At 41.7% G+C, this 21,300-nt stretch overlaps 1 protein-coding gene across 5 annotated transcripts in view; it reads left to right on the top strand.

Annotated features, from left to right (window-relative positions):
- The window catches only part of wasf1 (WASP family member 1), a 133,707-nt gene that overhangs the window by 100,651 nt on the left and 11,756 nt on the right, over nt 1-21,300 (top strand). For 4 of the 5 annotated variants that reach the window (XM_080192894.1, XM_080192893.1, XM_080192895.1 and 1 more), the window contains exons 4-6: nt 8,493-8,646; nt 19,419-19,533; nt 20,582-20,751. In XM_080192894.1, the coding sequence (XP_080049020.1) occupies nt 8,493-8,646; nt 19,419-19,533; nt 20,582-20,751 (439 nt within the window). The remainder of the gene's footprint in view (nt 1-8,492; nt 8,647-19,418; nt 19,534-20,581; nt 20,752-21,300) is intronic. The other variant, XM_080192896.1, reaches the window with a different exon arrangement.

Here is a 21,300-nt window from a genome sequence, read left to right as displayed (position 1 = left end):
CCATTCAGATTGAGGGAAACTGATTTAGGGACAATTTATTCCTGCCAATCAGCCTAACAGCACATCTTTTGGGTGTGGGAGGAAACCGGAGCACCCGGAGAAAACCCACGCAAGCACGGGGAGAATGCGCAAACTTCCACAGACACTGGCCCAAATCCATGTGTCTGCACAGCAATCAGCGATAGTCACTGAGCTGTCATCTTGCCCAGTATCTTGTCCAGTTTAGGCACACACTAACGACATGAAGCACTAGGCCAATCTCGAACAACCAAGAGCAGTCCCAGTACGACCCATCGCGTGTATGCCCCTCGTTGGACATGAGGTGGATCGACTTAAAACCTGTGAATGAAAAGAGAAAAAAAATTATCACACTAAACCCATTTACATTACCAGGGACGCCCCAATGCTAATGACCCTTATTTAAAAGGTTCTCCTATATCCACCCATCTCCAACTCAGTCATGTGCCTGTCTAAGTTACTCGTAAAGGACTCTAGCGTGTTTGCCTCCACCACCTTACTTGGCAGAGCATTCCATACCCCCACTACCCTCTGTGTGGAAAAACCTCCCTCTAATATCTGTGTTGTACCGCTCCCCCCTCACCTTAAGCCCATGGCCCCTTGTCCTACGTGTCTCTATTATAGGAAATAACTTACCTCTGTTTATCTATACCCTTCATAATCTTATATACCTCTATTAGATTCCCCCCTCAGTCGGCGTCTTTCAAGGGAAAAAGCCCCAATTTCTTCAATCTTTCCTCATACCCCAGTCCTTCCATACCAGGCAACATCCTGGTAAACCACCTCTGCACTCTCTCCAGAGTCTCCACGTCCTTCCGGTAGTAAGGCGACCAGAACTGTATGCAGTACTCCAAATGCGGCCTAACCAACATTCTGTAGAACTGCAACATTAGACTCCAGCTCTTATATTCTATACCCCTTCCTATAAAGGCTAACATACCATAGGCTTTCTTCTCCACACTCTCCACTTGCACTGCCACCTTCAAAGACTTGTGCACTTGCACCCCCAGGTCTCGCTGTGACTCTATACTCCTTACGGGCTCACCCTTTATCATATAACATCCCCCTACATTATTCTGGCCAAAATGCATCACCTCGCATTTATCCGGATTAAACTCCATTTGCCACGTATCTGCCCAATCAACCAGCCTATCAATATCCTGCTGTATTGCCAGACACTGCTCCTCACTGCCCGCCAATCCAGCCATCTTGGTGTCATTAGCAAATTTGCTGATCACTCCACCTACTCCCTCTTCCAAATCATTTTATATGCACTACGAAGAGAAGAGGTCCCAGTACCGAGCCCTGCGGCACACCACTAGTGACAGACCTCCAGCTAGAAAAAGACCCCTCCACAACTACTCTGTGACTCCCCTTTGCATGATGTGGATGTGCTGGCGTTGGACTGGGGTAAACACAGTAAAAAGTCTGACAACACCAGGTTTTAATCCAACCGATTCATTTGATAGTAAACTCACAAGCTTTCGAGGGGACTCCCTCTTCGTCAGGTGAATGGAGAGTTTGCAAGCCAGTTCTCTACCCATCTAGATACCTGACCACATATCCCATGAGCTGTAATCTTCTGTACCAACCTACCATGAGGGACTTTGTGAAACGCCTTACTGAAATCCATATAGACGACATCAACGGCTCGTCCTTTATCAACCGTTTTTGTCACCTCCTCAAAGAATTCTACCAGATTCGTAAGGCAAGACTTCCCCTTGACAAAGCCATGCTGCGTATCCTTAATCAGATCGCAACACTCCAAGTGCGCATACATCCTATCCCTAAGAATCCTCTCCATCAACATACCTACCACTGACGTTAAGCTCACCGGCCTATAGTTACCTGGGCTATCCCTCCTACCCTTTTTAAACAACGGTACCATGTTCGCTATCCTCCAGTCCTCTGGGACCTCACCTGTGTCCAAAGAAGAGACAAAGATTCACGTCAGAGGCCCAGCAATCTCATCTCTCGCCTCTCTAAGCAGCCTAGGATAAATGCAATCAGGCCCTGGAGATTTATCGGTTTTAATGCCCTCTAAAAGCCCTAACACTACTTCCCTCGTAATCAATAGATCTTTCAATTGGTCTACCGCTCCCTCAATGACCGTACTAGACATCAAGCCCCTCTCCTTCGTGAATACCGACGCAAAGTATTCATTCAGGATCTCCCCCATTCCCTCTGCCTCTAAGCACAATTCCCCACGTCTGTATCTGAGAGGACCGATTTTACCCCTAGCCACCCTTTTGTTCTTAAGATAGGAGTAAAACGCCTTTTGTTTAATTCCTGTATTTTTGTTTTTATTTGATTATTTCAAGTGTAAAGACAGTTGGAGCCATTTCAGAGGGTTGTGGCAAGGGGAGTACTTTGTTCACACTGCACTTCATTCTTAGCTCTCCTTTTGCTCCCACCCTCGAACATAAGAACTAGAAGCAGGAGTAGGCCATCTGGCCCTTCGAACCTGCTCTGCCATTCTATTGGATTATGGCTGATATTTCTGAGGATTCAGTTCCACTTACCTGCCCACTCAATCCTAATTCCTTTACTGTTCAAAAATTCATCTATTCTTGCCTTAACACTCAAATGAGATAGCCTCAACTGTTTCATTGGGCAGGAAATTCCACAGATTCACAACGCTGTCTGTGAAGAAGTTCCTCCATAACTCAATTCTAAATCTGCTCCCCCTTATTTTGGGGCCATGCCCTCTAGTTCTAGTTTCACCTGCAAGTGGGAACAACTTCCCTGCTTCTATCTTATCTATTCCCTTCATAATCTTATATGTTTCTGTAAGATCTCCCCTCATTCTTCTGAATTTCAATGAGTATAGCCCCAGTCTACTCAGCCTGTCTTCATAAACCAACCCTCTCAACTCCGGAATGAATCCAGTGAATCTCTTGTGCCTGCCCTCCTTCCTCCCCATCCCCCCAGTATAAGCTTTCTCAGTAAGGAGACCAAAACTGTACACAGTACTCTAGGTGTGGTCTCACCAGCACCTTGTCCAGCTGCAACATAACCGTGCTGTTTTTAAACTCCATCCCTCTAGCAATGAAGAATAAAATTTCATTTGTCTTAATTATCTGTTGCATCTGCAAACCAACTTTGTAATTCATGCACAGGGATATCCAGGTCTCTCTGCACAGCAGCCTGCTGCTATTCTTAATGGATGACCTCATTTACCAACATTGTACTCCATCTGCCAGACCCTTGCCCACTCATGTAGACTATGTATAAGACTTTGCAAACTCTGTGTCTTCTGCACATTTTGCTCTGCCACTCATCTTTGTGTCATTTGTGAATTATAACACACTGGTCTTGGTCCCCATCTCCAAATCATCTATGTAAATTGTAAACAATTGTGGTCCCAACACTGATCCCTGAGGCACATCACTAGTTACTGATCGCCAACTAGAAAAGCACCTGTTTACCCCCACTGTTTGGTTTCTGTTAGTTAACCAGTCCTTTATCCATGCTAATAGATTACCCATAATGCTGTGCACCTTTATCTTATGTAGCAGCCTTTGATGCAGCACCTTGTCAAATGCCTTCTCGAAATCCAAATACACCGCATCCATGGGTTCCCCATTGTCCACTGCACATGTAATATTTTCAAAGAATGCCACCAGTTTAGTCAAACATGACCAGCCCTTTGTGAACCCATGCCCTGTCTTACTATGGGACAATTTATATTGTTGGCACAGTGGTGAGCACTGCTGCCTCATTGCGCCAGGGACCCAGGTTCAATTCCAGCCTTGGGTCACTGTCTGTGTGGAGTTTGCACGATCCCCCTGTCTCTGCGTGGGTTTCCTCCAGGTGCTTTGGTTCTTCCCCCCCCCACAGTTCAAAGATGTGCAGGATTGGTTGATTGGCCATGCTAAATTGACCCCAGTTTCAAGGGAATTAGCAGGATAAAGATGTGGGGTTACAGGGTTAGGGCCTGAATGGGATTGTTATTGGTACAGGCTCGATGGGCCAAATGGCCTCCTTCTGTACTGTGGGATTCTATGATATCCAGATGTGTCTCTTTTTCTTCCTTGATAGATTCAAGCATTTCCCTACTACAGAAGTTAAGCCAACTGGCCTATAGTTACCTGGCTTTTTTCTATCTCCTTTTTTAAACAGTGGCATCACATTTGCTGTTTTTCAATCTAAGGGAACCACTCCAGAGTCCAATGAATTTTGGTAAATTACCACAAGTGCATTTGCTATTTCTCTTGCCATCTGTTTTAGTACCCTGGGATGCATTCCATCAGGACCAGGAGACTTGTCTAACTTTAGCCCCATTAGTTTGCCCAACACTACCTCTTTCATAGTTTCTCAGTCCTCACTCCTTTTTGTCATCGATATTTGGCATGTTATTTGTGAATTCCACTCTGACGCAAAATACCTGTTCAATGCCTCAGCCATTTCCTCATTTCCAATTAATACATCCCCCTTCTCATGCTCTAAAGGACCGATGCTTACTTTAGCCACTCTTTTTTTTGTTTTATATATTTGTAGAAAGTTTTGCGATCTTTCGCTATCTCAGGCCGCAATGTTTAACCGAGTTGGTCCAGTTTTCAGTTTGTTTTCTCTTGATTTTCTCATGGTACTGCACCTCAGGGCTAGGAGTCAATCATGGTCCTTTAGAAATGACCCAAAAAATGTATAATTTAAAAATCTGCATTTGTGTAGCACCCTGGAGGCAATTAACTGCCCCAAGGCATTCAGCAAGAGTCCAAACCAACCAAATTTAATTGACACACGAGATGTTGAGTACAGATGATCAAAAGCTTGGTTAGAATCCCAGCCACAGCGTTGTCCACTGTCTCCTGCTAGGTTTTGTATGTGGGGTCAAGGCAGTTGAATCTTCTGTCTGCACTTGCTGTTTTGAGACCTCTCCGAGTAAGGGGAAAAATTGTCTGATGATATTATTCGGCGTCTCAAGGCTTGTAGAACTAGTTTACTGTCTGCTCTCTGCCTCAAGATGCTATTTTAATTGTGATATATGATCATACAAATTAGGAACAGGAGTAGGCCACTTAATCTCTCAAGCCTGTTCTACCCAAGCTGGGTATAGAACCCAGGTCCCTGGTGCTGTGATGCAGCAATGCTAACCACTGTGCCACCATGGTGTCCTATCTATCCATCTATCTACCTCTGCCTTAAATATATTCAAAGACTGTGCCTCAACCACATTTGGGGAAGAGAATTCCAAAGTTTCACAACCAGAGGAAAATCCCAAGGCTTTTTATACACATAAGAGCGAGAGGGTTGGCCCACTCAAGGATAGGAGAGGGAATCTATGCATGGAGCCGGAGAATATGGGTGAGGTATTACATGAACACTTTGCATCAGTACTCATCAAAGAGAAGGACTTGGTGGATGATGAGTCTGGGGAAGGGTGTGTTGACAGTTTGGGTCATGTTGAGATCAAAAAGGGGAGGTATTGGGGTTCTTGAGAAACATTAAGGTAGATCCAGGGCTTGATGGGATATATTGCAGAATGTTGAGACATGCAAGGGAGGAAATTGCTGGACCCTTGAGAGAAATCTTTGTATCCTCACTGGCTACAGGGGAAATTCCAGGGGATTGGAGAACAGCCAATGTTTCTTTGTTTAAGAAGGTTGACAAGGATAATCCAGGTAATTACAGGCTGGTGAGCCTTACAACAGTGGTAGGAAAATTATTGGAGAGGATTGTTCGAGACACAATTTACTCTCACTTAGAAATAGTTAGATGCATTAGCGAGAGGCAACATGATTTAGTGGAGGAGAGGTTGTGTTTCACTGACTTGATCGAGTTTTTCGAGGAAATGATGAAGACAATTGAGGGTAGTGTAGTGAATGTTGTCTACATGGATTTCAGTAACGCCTTTGATACAATCCCTCATGGCAGACTGGTACAGGAGGTGAAGTTGCATGTGATCAGAGGTGAGCTCGCAAGACGGATTTGGAACTGGTTTGGTCATAGAAGACAGAGGGTAGCAGTGGAATGGTGCATTTCTGAATGGAGGGCTGTGACAAGTGGCATTCCTCAGGGATCAGTGCTGGGACCTTTGTTGTTTGTAATATATTGAACTGATTTGGTGGAAGATGTAACTGGTTTAATTGGTAAGTTTGCAGACAACACAAAGGTTGGTGGAATTGCGGATAGCGATGAGGACCATCAGAGGATACAACAGGATACAGATCAGTTGAAGACTTGGGCAGAGAGTTGGCAGATGGAGTTTAATCTGGGCAAATGCGAGTCAATGCAATTTTGGAAGGTCTAATACAGTAAATGGCAGAACCCTTCAGAGTATTGATTGGCAGAGGGATCTGGGTGTACAGGTACACATGTCACTGAAAGTGGCAACTCAGGCGGAAAAGGTAGTCAAGAAGGCATATGGCATGCCTGCATTCATCGGCCAGGGCATTGAGTTTAAAAATCGGCAAGTCATGATGCAGCTTTATAGATCCTTAGTTAGGCTGCACTTAGAATATAGTGTTCAATTCTGATCGCCACGTTACCAGAAGGATGTGGACACTTTGGAGAGGGTACAGAAAAGATTTACCAAGATGTTGCCTGGTATGGCGGGCAATACCTATGAGGAGAGGTTGGAGAAACTTAGTTTGTTCTCACTGGAATGACAGAGGTTGAAGGGGTGACCCGAGACAAGATTATGAAGGGCATGGACAGAGTGGATAGTCGGAAGCTTTTTCCTAGGGTGGAAGATTTGATTACTGAGGGGCATAGGTTTAAGGTGTGAGGGGCAAGATTTAAAGGAGATGTATGAGGTAATTTTTTTTTAGCGGGTGGTGGGTGCCTGGAACTTGTTGCTGGGGGAGGTAATGGAAGCAGATATGGTAGTGGTTTTTAAGGGACAAATACATGAATAAAATGGAACAGAAGGATGTGGTCCCTGCAGGGGTAAGGGGCTTTAGTTCAGTTGGGCAGCATAGTTGGTGCAGGTTTGAAGAGCCAAAGGGCCTGTTCCTGTGGTATAATTTTTTTTGTTCTTTGAAACATTTCCACATTCATCCTGTCAGGTCTATATTTCAAACAAGTCATCTCTTATTCTTAACTCCAAAGATATAAGCCTAGCCTGTTCCACTCTTTCTGCATAAGATAAACCTGCTCATTCCAGACATTAATCTAATAATAGCTATTATCTATTAATTAATAAATCTATTCATTTAATAAACATTCTCTGAACTCCTTCCAACATTTTTACATCTTTCCTGAAATGAGACCAATCCTGCATACAGTACTCCAGATGTGGTCTCACCAATGCCCTGTATAACAGAAGCATAATCTCCCCCTCTCGCATTCAATTCCCCTTGCAATAAATGATAAAATTCTATTAGCTAATTACTTGCTGCACTGGCATACCAACCTTTTGAGATTCATGCAGTAGGGTACCCAGATCCCTCTGCACCTTGGATGTGTGTAATCTCTCAATAAATCTGTGTCTAATGCATTTATCCATTGTTCAACTTGCATTAATAGTAATGCTGAATCTTCAGATCATCATGGACTCTTATTACCCATTATTTTGGAATGAGTGAGTGACTTGGAGGGGAACTTCCAGGTGGAAGCATTTCCAGATATCCGCTGCCCTTGTCCTTTGAGATGGTAGCTGTCATGGGTTTGAAATGTACTGCATCAGGCTCCCCTGAGTCCCCAAGTGCCATTCTAGCAGGCTGCTTTGTCTTGGATAGTGTTGAGTTTGTTGTTGGAGCTGCACTCATCCAAGCAAGTGGAGGATATTCCATCACACTCCTGACTTGTGCCTTGCAGATGCTGGACAAGCTTTGGGGAGTCTGGAGGTGAGTTACTCACCACAAAATTCCTAGCATCTGACCTGCTTTTGTAGCCACAGTATTTATATGACTAGTACAATTCAGTTTCTGGTCAATGGTAACTCTTAGGATCATAGATCATAGAACCTTACAGTGCAGAAAGAGGGCCTTCGACCCATTGAGTCTGCACCGAACACAATCTCACCCCAATATCTCTACATATTATACTCACTAATCTCTCTAACCTACGCATCTCTGGACACTAAGGGGCAATTTCTTAGCGTGGCCAATCAACCTAACCCGCACATCTTTGGACAGTCAAGGGAAGATGGCTGGATTGGTCATTGCCTGGCATAATGTTACTTGCTGCTTATCAGCCCAAAATTGAATATAGTCCAGGTCTTGCTGCATTTGAGCATGGACTAATTCAGTATCTGAGGAGTCACAAATGGTGCTGTACATTATACAGTCATCAGTGATTAACCCCACTTATCACCCTATAATGTAAGGAAGGTGAATGATCAAGCAGCTGACAATGGTTGGGCTTAAGCCCTAAGGAACTCCTGCGGTGATGCCCAGGAGCTGTGATGAGTGATATTAATAGCAATATTACTCTGCTTCTGTGAGCATAAAATACAATTGGTGTAAAATTCATTGAAGGCACTCATACAGAGGTTTTAAGCTGGTTTACACATTTGTTTTCTTTTTCAGTCTCCCTTCAAGATATAACTATGAGGAAAGCCTTTCGAAGCTCCACAGTACAAGATCAGCAACTGTTTGACCGTAAATCATTGCCCATTCCATTGCTGGAAACATACAGCACATGTGAGAAACCTCCACCTCTTAACATCCTTTCTGCATACAGGTTAGAAAAACTTTTGGATCTTTAAAGAACTGTTTATTTTTATAGTATTGTCATTAACCTTCTGTCATAGAGTCAGGAATGAGCAGGATCTCAAACCTCAAAGGCAAAAACACAAATGTGAGATGGGTCTTTCTTACTGAGTCTTTGTTTTTCAATGGAATTTATTTTTGTTGAACATCTTGAATTGTTCCTTTTTAAATGCTTACCACAATTCATTTACCACCATACCCTCCTCACCTCTAGCAACTGAAGTTTAAGATTGGTTAGAGTATGTCACTTTCAAATTTAATGTGGATTTCAATGATGCTGTGATCACTATTTCCCAGTGAATATTTTGCTATGAGATTATCAATTAAGCCTATCCCATTACACAATATTACATGTAAGAAAGCTTTATCCCTAGTCTGTTTCACAAAGTATTACTTCAGGAAACTGTCAAGAAAATATTCCACAAACTCATCTACTGTGCTTTTGGAGAATTCTTGCTGATTTGATTATCCCATTTTATAAGAAGATTAAAGTTCCCCACAAAGTTATTACATTGCCTTTGTTACAAGCTTCAATGTCCAATGGTATAAGTACTATTAGGGAAACTACAAACGACTCCCGCTAGCGTTTTCTGACTCTTGCCATTACAGTTTAATTAATGGTCTCCGAGGCCAGATCCCTTCTCTCTAATTTTGGCTATCTCCTCTCTTCCATTCTGTCTTTACATAAAATTTTGCACCCTGCAATATTCATTTCTCAATGTTGATCACCTTGCAACCTTGTCTCTGTAATGGTGATTAAATCAAAATCATCTACTTTTATTTGAGCCACTATTTCATCTCCCTTATTGCACATACTTTGTGCATTCAGATGAAGAACCTTTGATTTCATTTTCTATTTCCTTTTATTAACTTTATTCACTGATATACAAAGTGTGTTTTCCCCCCCTCATTAGTTTAAAGCTTGCAAACAGAGTTCAGGTAAGCAGACTATCATGATCAGGGCTGGAAAGAGAGAAAAATGAAATTGCTTTTAAAATTTTTTAGTTGTTTTCTCAAACAACCTTTCACAGTTGATTGATCAAAGGACTATGTAATAGCAGAGGAAAGAATAGAATGAAAGCACTTTGAATTGTTTTTCAAAGTAGCAAGCTAATTGACAGCACTTACTGCTGTTAGCTTGCGTTTTGAATGAAGTCATTGATCTGACGCAGCAGTAAGGGACAGCATTAAAGTAGTCTGACATTTAAGAGAGCTATTTTTCTCATTTACTTATCTTCACTGAACTTCGGACAGGCAATTCATCCCACTGGGGAAGAAACCACTGAGCAAGTGTGTTCTTCAGGGGATCCATTATAGCCATATGAGAGTCTTATCATCCAGTTCCACACTGCACAAGAACACTACCGTAAGATCAACCTCTGTTCTTTCTCTCCTATTATTTGACAGTAGAGCCTGTAGTGTTGGATCTCTCACTGACACCTTGCCTCAGTTAGCACTTTTAGCTTTTAAGTCAGAAGATTCAAAATTTAATTCACAACTGAGTTAATTGAGTGCTAACATTGCTGTATAGCACTGAGGGGTGCTACATTGCCAGATGTGCTAGCTTTTTGATCAAATTGGTTTTTGCTTTAATGCACTATTCAAATAGGAACAGAGTTCTTCCAGTTCCACAAAAATTGCACAGTATATTACATCACATTTCAGCTATTTATTTCCTTTCTCCCAATACAGATTCTTTTAAAGGAATGTTTGAGCAATTAATTTTTTTATAGTTCCTTCTGTGGGATATTTATCCTTAAGGATTGGTTTTACTAGTCACAATGTGGATGTGCCAGAATTGGACTGGGATAAACACAGTAAAAAGTCTGACAACACCAGGTTTTAGTCCAACCGATTTATTTGATAGTAAACTCACAAGCTTTCGCGGGGACTCCCTCTTCGTCAGGTGAATGGAGACCCATTCACCTGATGAAGAGGGAGTCCCCTCGAAAGCTTGTGAGTTTACTATCAATTAAATCGGTTGGACTAAAACCTGGTGTTGTCAGACTTTTTACTGTGTTTACTAGTCACATCAGTGTTGCTAAATAAGTAACCCACTGAAAAGAGAGGTTGTGGGCACAGTCCCATTCCCTTAAGTTGGTTCTACTGAGCACATCTCTTGATTAGCTTTTGGTTTATCTTTGTCTAGTGTTTCAGAATTCTGTTCCAAAAGCTCATCATTATGTGGTGTTCCTTTCCAACATCCTTTTTGAAGTTTACCAAAGATTCAGTTTGAAAGATATACAATAGTTTCTAATGGATAGCAAGGTACCTGTGTTACAAATTGTTCTTCTTATGAAGTATGGAACATCTCTTATTATCTCCTGTATTCCCTAAAAGGTTCCAAGAAATGAGTAAGAAGGCAGACTTCTAGGAAACTCTTCTGGCAGTTTATCCTCACCTAAATGGCTTGAATTTAATCTATTTGCAGCATAATGTGAATCCCCGTGTAGAATGGTGTATTTACACTAGTAGATAAATTTTATGTCGATCATAATATGTAAAATTATATGTAAGATATAGTCCAACTCCCCACACAAAAAGGAATATCTAGTATTCCTTTATTCCCTTTTTTCATCCACCTATCAAATTTGAATGTTGACTTAGTTTCTGTCCCAAGCATTAGTTTTGTAAGGGAATTACAAAAAAATCAAAGCTCTGTAGAAGGGTTTAATTTGTTAAATTTAATCTTTTGTCCATGGATTCTATTTCTGGACGCCTCAACTATTTGGAACAGTCAGATTCTTTCTACGCTTTTGCATGATTTTAAGCACATCACAAAGGTTCATATTCAGGATGTGGGTATCTTTGGCAGGGCCTGCCCTTATTGCAAATTCCCCTTGAGTAAGCCGTTGCCTTGAACAACCAACTGGCTTGCTGAGCCAATTCAGAGAGCAGTTAAGAATTAGCCTTGTTGCTATTGATCTAAAGTCACATTTTGGCTAGACTGGGTAAGGATGGCAAATTTCAAAGAACTGTTACAGCACGGATGGGGGAATTTGATCCCTTTTGTCTGCATTGGCTCTCCGAGCAAGTATTATGACTGGATGTCTTTTCCTGTACCCCTGCACGTTGCTTCTATTCAAATAATCATCATTGCCCTCTTGAATATCTGAACTGGATCTGCCTCATTTCCAAGTAGTTCAGTCCAGATCTGAACTACTCGTGTGAAAAAGTTTTTTTGTCTCGCATCACAAATAACTTTTTTCCTTTCCCAAAGGACATTGTAAAAATAAATAATGCTTTTTACGGTAATCTGGTAGTTCTGTGGTTACTGTAATGGATACTAACCTTTATTCTAGATAATTGGTGCAGTCCACCCTTCTGGCACCACAGCTTCAGCATATATTAATTTTCCTAATTTTTCTGTACTTCTGTCCGGGTAGGGAAGTAATGCTGAGCTTACCATCTATAAAATCCTGCTCCTAAGCTAGTTTCCAAATTTCCTCTTCCTTTTTAAAGTGGTAGTGGATTCGAAACAAATATTTTTGACTATTTAGGACCAATTTATTGAAACAAAGCATATGAATGAGATAGTTTGATTCTAATTATCAGTTTCATATTTGATCTTATTCCCCAGCTGAAAACAAAGACAGTGAAAGATTTGTGGACATGGCGACATGTTATGTATCAGTCAGGATGGTGTGTGGCTTGGGGGGGAACTTGCAGTTGGTGAGGTTCTACTACCCTCCTAGGTGGTGGAGGTTGCAGATTTGAAAGTTTAAAGGCGGTGAGTTGCTGCAGTAGACCTTGCACATGCTACAGGTTTCTGCCACTGTGTGTTGGAGGTGCAGGAAGTGAATATTTATGGTCGTGAATGGGGTGCCAATCAAGCAGATTACCTTATCCTGGATGGTGTCGAACTACCTGAGTGTTGATGGAGCTGCATTCATCCTGGCAAGGGTCCTGATGAGCCTTGCAGATGATGGACAGATCTTGGGAACTAGTCGCCACAGAATTCCCAACCTCTGACCTGCTCTTATAGCTACAATATTTTCATGGCTGATCCAGTTCAATTTATGAGTGGTGTTAGTTGGGAGATGGTTCTCTGTTGTTGGAGATGGTGTTAGTCTGGTATGCAAGACGTAGATGTTACTTTCCACTTAACAACTCCAGCCTAAATGTTGTTCAGGTCATGTTGCAACTGGACATGAATTGCTTCAGTATATGAGGAGTTGCAAGTGACATTCTGCAACCATCAGCGAACATCCCTGCTTATGACCTTATGATGGAGAGAAGGTCATTGATGAAGCATCTGAAGGTCATTGGGTCTTGGGTCTACCCTGTGGCAGAGATGATGGACCTTCAACCACCACAACTATCTTCCTTTGCGCCAGGTATGACTCCAACATGCAGAGGGCTTTTCCCCCGAGCCCCATCAATTCCAGCATTGCTGGCGCTCTTTGATTCCACATTTAGTTAAATGCTACCCTGATGTCAAGGGCAGCCATTCTAACATCACATCTGGAGTTCTGCTCTTTTGTGTATGTTTGGATCAAGGTTGTAATGAGGCCAAGAGCAGAGCAACTTGGTGAAACCAAACTGAGCACCAATGAACAGGTCATTGCTGTGGAGGTGTTGCTTGATGGAACTATTGCTAGTACCTTACTTTGCAGATGCTCCAGAGAAATGGAGGTGAACCTTGAAAGTCAACACAATTAATGTTCTCTAAAAGGCAACTTGCTCATACAACTGAAGGTAAAGACGGGAAACCAGCAAAATGGACACAGATCCTGGGTATCTGATTATGTACTTGAATATTAAATATGCGTTGCATATTCCTTTCTCATTTCCTGGCCCCAATTACTGATACAAGGAAGAGGGCTAGTATAGTATTGGAGTTTTGAATAAGGAAGAGGACTATTATAATATTGGAGCATTGAGATTAATTGATAACCAGTGCACAATTTGATTGTCTCAGAGCTGAAACCAGATATTTTTAATGATCCCTTCCCAACCTATTTTCCGGTTATTGATTTCAGGTTGATGTGATTTTGAGAAGCTTTTTCTTTTATTTAGTATCATATTGGTTATTGTACTGTACTGACAGCCAAATTTCACATGGCAAGTTGAGAAATGGCTCACCAATTGATTTGCTGGATTGTTGTAAAAATCTAACTGGGTCGTTAATGCCCTTTAAAGAAAAATCTGTTGGCCTATGATTCTTGCCCCACGTATGTAGCTGCCTCTTATGCCCTCAGGGAAACGATGTAATATCTTACTAGTGTTCTCCATATCACAACTAAAATATGTCTACGAAGAAAAAAGATTTTTGAACTGATTCAAAATGAATGGTTCTCCTGGTGTATTTCGCTTGTCTTTGATTTTAACTTAACCCTGCATTTTCAATCTGATTCTTCCACAAATTGTTTGTCTTTTGAAACACACAGCGTATTGACAGCAAGACTTGAGTGGTGGGTACAGTTTTGGTATCCAGCAATTCTTGACTGGAAACAGCCCTAAAAAGTTAGAGGGTAGAAAAATGTTAAAGAAAGTACTAAATACATAATCTAGATCAGCTTTTGCAAAGTGAGAGTGTACTAGTAGAGAACATAGAACAAATGTTAGAAAGGACTTCTACAGTTAACTCTCTCATTCTGAGAAAATTGGTGATTAGTCCATGAACCATTTGTGCGTGCAGACATCAGAACCACTTTATACAAGTTTCACTATTAGAGTGGAACTTGTCTGATCCTAGACCAAACAGCTAAATTTTTAATTTTGCTAAGAGATGAAAGCCACAAGACTCTGAGTTTGAACAAAAATAAATTTACAATATCTATATTCTAACATGCAGGGTTAATATGATGACATGTGAATTAACAGCAAATTGTGGTTGAACACATCACACTGTACAATAAATAGCAAATGTGACTAAGATCCCACAGATTTTACAGCAACTCAACCAGATGTCAGTAAATTTTGAGTCAACCAATCTTGTTGAAACTCCACTTTTCACAAGAGATTCCAAACATCAGTTTCAGAAACCAAGTCTCTGAATTTACTCAAAGCTGTACAAAGTCAAACTGCTTCTGACTGCACATCACCCAGGGTTTCAATCTTGTCTTCAGAGACTTTGTTGTCCAGGATTTCCAAGTCTGCACTGCAACCTCCACTTGTACAATTTCAAATTTTTAATAGGTGGTTGGCTTTACTGGGCTGGCACTACATCTGGATTTCAACAATCTCCAATCTTTCCTGCTACACCAAGCTACAAATGGCTCCCAAGGCTGCTTCTGGGTCCTAATATTTCCAGGATGGAGCAAGAAAACTTCCGCCACCCTCTCAGCTCCCCAGGAGTCTCCTCAGCCCTCTCTACACAAAGCTGTCAAATGGCTCCTTAATGTCCACAGAACATTGGGTATTCTTGTACGAGGAACACTGGAAGTTGGTATTCAGGTGTACAGCAGGCATTTAAGAATGCAACTATCATAGTTGATTTTTATTACAGAGGGATTAAAGTACAAAATTAGTGTTGCTGCAATTGTACAGGGTTTTGGTGAGACCACATCTGCAATACGATGTGCAGTTTTGGTCTCCACATTTAAGAAGGGGTATGCTTGCATTGAATGGGGTACAGCAAATGTTCATTAAATTGGTCCCTGGGAAGCCAGGGTTGTCCTATGATGAGAGACTGAGTAAATTGGGTTTCTATTCTCTAGTTTAAATGAATGAGAGGCTATCTTGTTGAAACCTATAAATTCTGAAGGGGCTTGATAGGGTAAACACTAAGATTGTTTCTGTTGGTTAGGAAGCCTAAAATTTACATAGGGGCACAGTCTCAGGTTAAGGGACCAATCATTTAGGATTGAGATTAGAAATTATTTCACACGAACGGTTGTAAATTTTAGGAACCCTCTATCCTCAAGGACTGTAAATGCTTTGGTGTTGAATACACTTAAAGCTGGAATAGGCAGATTTTCAATTTCACAAAATTAAGGAATATAGCAAGTGGGAAGGAAAATGAAGCTGGCAATTATTCCATAATCATAATGAATAGTGGAGCAGGCTTGATGGGCCATATGGTGGTCTCCTGCTGCTATTTTCTATGTTTCTACAGTCAGCTAATGTCAACACTACCTGGTGCCTGCCAACAGCAAGACATTTTGTTGGTATGGCTTATTCACCTGCTGCAGAATGCTCACCGTGCCCTGCCCACTTGCCACAGTAAGCGCACACAAAGAACCTCTCCACCCATCTACATGATGATGGAGCCTTCCCAGACTCCCTGTGCTTTTAAATTAATTGTAGTTCTAACTCTCAAAACAAAGTAACTCTCTGCACTGCATTTATTTGCAAGCATTATGGACACCATGGGTGGGATTTTCTGACGGAGCTCGCCCCTAGGCCAGAAATTCCCACCCGAGGTCAATGGATCTTTGCATGGTATACCCCTGCCCTATCCAATTCTCCAACTATGTAGGTGCATGCACTATTTTTATGATCTTATCTTTCTAATCGTAAATCAATAAGGTTCTGACCTTGCTGCATTAGTTGCATTTCTACAGTTGAATTCTGCTCTTTGCGGGGCATGTACAGGTGAGCTAAATTTAAAGAACGAGGAACATTGGACAACGTATGGGTGTTTTTTTTGTATGAATATCTCACTGCTCAGGCTGTATATTGGCACCAGGTGAATCACTTATTTGTAGAGCCAGTGCAGACACAATAGGTCATATGGCCTCCTTCAGTGTTGTAATAATTCTGTGACCTTGAAAACAGATTCCAATATGCTAAATGTGAGATCTGTGGAATGCGGTATTGTCTTGTTAGAATTGCATTTAAGCCACTAGATGGCAGAAAGAGACCAAGGAAGCAGTTGACTCCACAATTGCGTAAGTTTGTTTCAGCACTGAGCAGGTGGCCCAACCAGGAAGCTAAGTTTTCATTGACATTTGTTCTTCTCTCTTACATCAACTTTATAATTTTCTTTGGCATCTTGGTTTGGGAAAGATATTGTCTCTCCATTTATTTAAATTTTATAGTACATTGTTCCAAGACGGGTTTTTCCCCCAGTAAAAATGTTTTTCCCCCTCAATTTTCTTTGATTTCCTCCCCTTCTTATTGGATACAGGTTCTGCGGGCACTGACCAACTTTGAGTACCTTGGTCAAATAATCATCCAGGAATATTGATGTTGTGGACCACCGTTTTACGGTGACTTCATTGTGGTGTTAATGTAAGCCTTACTTGTGACTAATAAACTCAACAAAAGATATTGCAGCCAAGCCTGATCTATCTTTTCTCAATACCCATATTAGTGCTCCAGTTGTTGGGGCTGACAAATGTAGTGCTAGGATCCAGATATTGGGGAAACTGAACCACAATAATTAATCTGTCCAATGCTAAATGTACCAATTGCCATAACAAATGTCACAGATTATGAATACAGGAATAGGCAATTCAGTCCCTATCCCACCATTCAATTGAATCATAGCTGATCACCGTTTCATTTACACACCATTCCTCATAATCTTTGACCTCTTGCCTAACAAGAATTAGTTCTATTGGTCTTAAACATTTCAATTGACCCATCTCATGTTTTGGGAGAGAGTTCTAAATGTCACCACGTTTTGGCAAATTACTTAACTTTGCTTTTAAATGGTCTGGTTCTAACTTTAAGATTGCAACCCCTTGATCTGGATTCTCACCAGAGAGAATAACTTCTCTGTGCTGACAAAATTGCACATTTTGAATATCTCCATTAGATCATCTTTCTGCCATCAACTCTTAAGGTAATGCAAGCCAAGCTTGTGCAATCTGTGATCTTAATTTAGCCCCTGGTAACATTCTACTGTATCTTCCCAAAGAAATATTTTGAGGTTCGATGCTCAAAACTGCACTCTACTCCATATGGGGTCTGACCAATACATTGCACAATTGAAACGTTATTTCCCCTCTTATTTGTATTCAATTGCCCACGAGACCTAATTGAAGGGTCTAGTTGGAGAGATTAGGAAAGACCTTCCTCCCTGGATTCCGGGGAAGTGCTGGAAGATTGGAAAACGGCTAATGTTACGCCGTTGTTTAAGAAGGGTGCCAGGCAAAAGGCGGGGAATTATAGGCCGGTTAGTTTAACGTCTGTGGTAGGTAAAATGTTAGAATCCGTCATGAAGGAGGAAATTGCGAGGCATCTTGAAGGGAATTGCTTGATAGGGCAGACGCAACACAGTTTCATTAAAGGGAAGTCGTGTCTGACAAATTTACTGGAGTTCTATGAGGATGTGTCTAGGGCAGTGGATAGAGGAGAGCCGGTGGATGTGGTCTTTCTGGATTTTCAGAAGGCGTTTGACAAGGTACCTCACAAGAGGTTATTGCAGAAGGTCAGGGGACATGGAGTTGGGGGTAGGGTGTTAGCGTGGATAGAGGATTGGTTGTCAAATAGGAGGCAGAGAGTGGGGGTCAATGGGTGCTATTCGGATTGGCGGTTGGTGACTAGTGGGGTGCCCCAGGGGTCGGTGCTGGGGCCTCAGCTATTTACCATTTATATAGATGATCTGGAGGAGGGAACCGAGTGTAGGGTGTCGAAATTTGCTGATGACACCAAGACTGGGGGAAAGGCAAATTGTGTGGAGGGTGTGGAGAGTCTGCAGAAGGATCTAGATAGGCTGGGCGAATGGGCCAGGAACTGGCAAATGGAATTTAATGTTGGCAAGTGTGAGGTGGTCCACTTTGGTAGGAAGAATGGTAGGAAGGACTATTACTTACGTGGCGAAAAACTGCAGCAGGTGACGGTGCAGAGGGACCTCGGGGTCCTTGTGCATGAGTCACAAAAACCCAGCTTGCAAGTGCAGCAGGTGGCCAGGAAGGTGAATGGGATGCTGGCCTTCATAGCGAGGGCGATTGAATATAAAAGTAGGGAGGTCTTGCTGCAGCTGTATAAGGCATTGGTGAGGCCGCAGCTGGAGTACTGTGTGCAGTTTTGGGCGCCGCACCTGCGCAAGGATATTTTGGCCTTGGAGGGAGTGCAGAGGAGGTTTACTAGGCTGATACCGGAGTTGAGGGGGTTGAGCTATGAGGAGAGGCTGAATAAACTAGGCTTGTACTCGTTAGAGTTTAGAAGAATGAGGGGAGATCTCATTGAGACATAAGATGATGAATGGGATGGATAGGATAGAGGTGGAGAGACTCTTCCCGCTCAAAAAAGACAGTAGGACTAGGGGGCACAGCCTCAAGATAAAGGGGAGGTGGTTTAGAACGGAGTTGAGGAGGAACTTCTTCACTCAAAGGGTGGTGAATCTCTGGAATTCTCTGCCCGTTGAAGTGGTGGAGGCTGCCTCGCTAAATATTTTTAAGAAGCGGGTTGATGGGTTCTTGGTAAGAGAGGGGATTAGGGGTTATGGGGAGAGGGTGGGAATGTGGAACTGAGCCACGACAGATCAGCCATGATCTTATTGAATGGCGGGGCAGTCTCAAAGGGCTCGATGGCCTACTCCTGCTCCTATTTCTTATGTTATGTTATTTGGAGGAGATTTGAGGAGGTAATTTTTCACCCAGAGAATGGTGGGAATCTGGAACACTCTGCCTAAAAGGACGGGCCAGGCAGCCAGCATTTAAAAAATGAGCTGATTGGCTGTCTCAAATGTTGTGTATTCCAATAGTTCCATGAGGGAAAGCAAACTTGGAGCTATAAAATTTTAATAGCCTATTCCAAATGGCTGTCTAATGTCTGGCTTAAATGTCACATTTTTCCGATGGTGTTAAATAAGTTATTCTAATAACTGTGAATGCTGTGTTGCTGCAGAGATGATGGTAAAGATGGCTTAAAATTCTACACAAATCCATCATATTTCTTTGATCTGTGGAAAGAGAAAATGCTTCAGGACACTGAAGATAAGAGGAAAGAACGGAAGCAAAAGGTTATTTTCATTTTATACTTTCTAAAACAGAACTTGCATTTGTTTAAACGTACTGAATGAATGTGGGCATTTATTTTGTGAAATATGAGTTCAAACCTTTGCCAGAATTGGACTACAAGTTACGGAAAGTCTCTGTACTGTACCTTCCCAAGGATATATATATATCCTGAGACTCGGTGTCTAAAACTGCACTCTCTTCCATTTTGGGTCTGACCAATACACTTCACAATTGAAATATTACTTCCTCACTTATTTGTATTCAATTGTTCTGAAGTGACCTAATTGAAGGGTCTAGTTGGAGAGAATATGAAAGCCCTATTTCCCTTATTTATGGAGTCCATAATTGGGGAGGAAAATATTTACAGAAAGTGTGGAGGGGATTTGATGGGGAAATTCTGCTCCCACCCCTCAGTTGCTTGATTTAAGAATCTTATTGCACATCTCTTCCTTTATAATAGTGTAACCATGCACTTTTTCAAACTTCATTAGAAGGTATTTGTTAATAAGAAAAGCTGTACAGAGGCCAGCAGCCCCCATCATGTCTTCTGCCTAAGAGTGGACTCCACCCACTAAGGACCAATCGATCCTTCAAGATGTGTTGCCCTTAAAGGAGCAATCACCAGAATAGGCTTCTGCACCACCTACGATATGCTTTCAATTAAATGTACTGCACAATCACTCCATATTCCAGTATTTCACAATGTTGTACTAAAAATAGATATAGACCCGTCAAATCTTGAGCAGAAAGAGACCATCCGGCCCACTGAATCTGCACTAACTCTCTTTTTAAGTAGATGGATCGCTTTTCAAAATCAAAATGCTTTGTATGCTGGAAATCTGAAATTAAAACAGAAAATGCTCAGCAGGTCAGGCAGCATCTATGGGGATGGGGGGGAAAAGAAACCAAAGTAGTGTTTCTGGTCCATGACCTTTTGTCAACTGGAATGCTTTGCAATCATTTTGAATATAATCATATCTGGCTCTTATAAACTGATGTGGCCTTAATTCCACAAGGATCTCACTCACATTCACCCAATATTACTTGTAGCAGAAACCAATAGATCGTCCTCGAGAACCAGACAAAATGCCTAGAGCACCTCCAGACAGGCGAAAGGTATGGGAGAAGCAGGCACCAGGTCTAGAGCTTGCAGTTGATGGAGATTTTCCACAGAAACACAGAGATAATATCAATGGACCACCAGTGTACCCTGAACCAAGGTTTGTTTCAATACTGTATTAAATATTTGGAATCCATACATGAAATTTGCATATTCTGGTCAAAATGCAAGATAAAATAGGTATACCTAGGATATTGTACTGTATGATTTATTGACACGTTAGACAAAATTACATTCACATTGGGGAAAAAAATTGGAAACTATCAGTAATATTTTGGCAATGCCATTCCTGAATTAAAACTATGTTGTGGGTATTTTGTGATATGTATGCTTGCATTGTTTTGACTAATGACTATATGTAATGAACTGCTTTAGTGTGATGGAGACAAATTCAATAGTAAGTTTCCAAAGGAAATGGGATACACAAAAGAAAAGAAATTACAGGAATGTAGAGGAGGAGCTTAGGGGGTGGGGTTAACTGGATAACTCTTTCTTTCTAAAGAGACAACGTAAGCATAATGGGATGAATGTCCCTTTTAGTTGTCACTCTATTTCCTCCCTTCTCCAGCAGAACAAAATGTTACATTTGATTTATCAAGGCTTATTTGTTATAAATTTGAGGCATGTATATAGTTTTAAGCAGTGAAAT

The sequence above is a fragment of the Carcharhinus amblyrhynchos genome, chromosome 7 (genome assembly GCF_965287045.1).
Source record: "Carcharhinus amblyrhynchos chromosome 7, sCarAmb.v2.hapA, whole genome shotgun sequence".
Taxonomy (NCBI): domain Eukaryota; kingdom Metazoa; phylum Chordata; class Chondrichthyes; order Carcharhiniformes; family Carcharhinidae; genus Carcharhinus; species Carcharhinus amblyrhynchos.
Note: the sequence above shows the minus strand (reverse complement) of the source record. Positions and strands in the feature narration are given on the sequence as shown.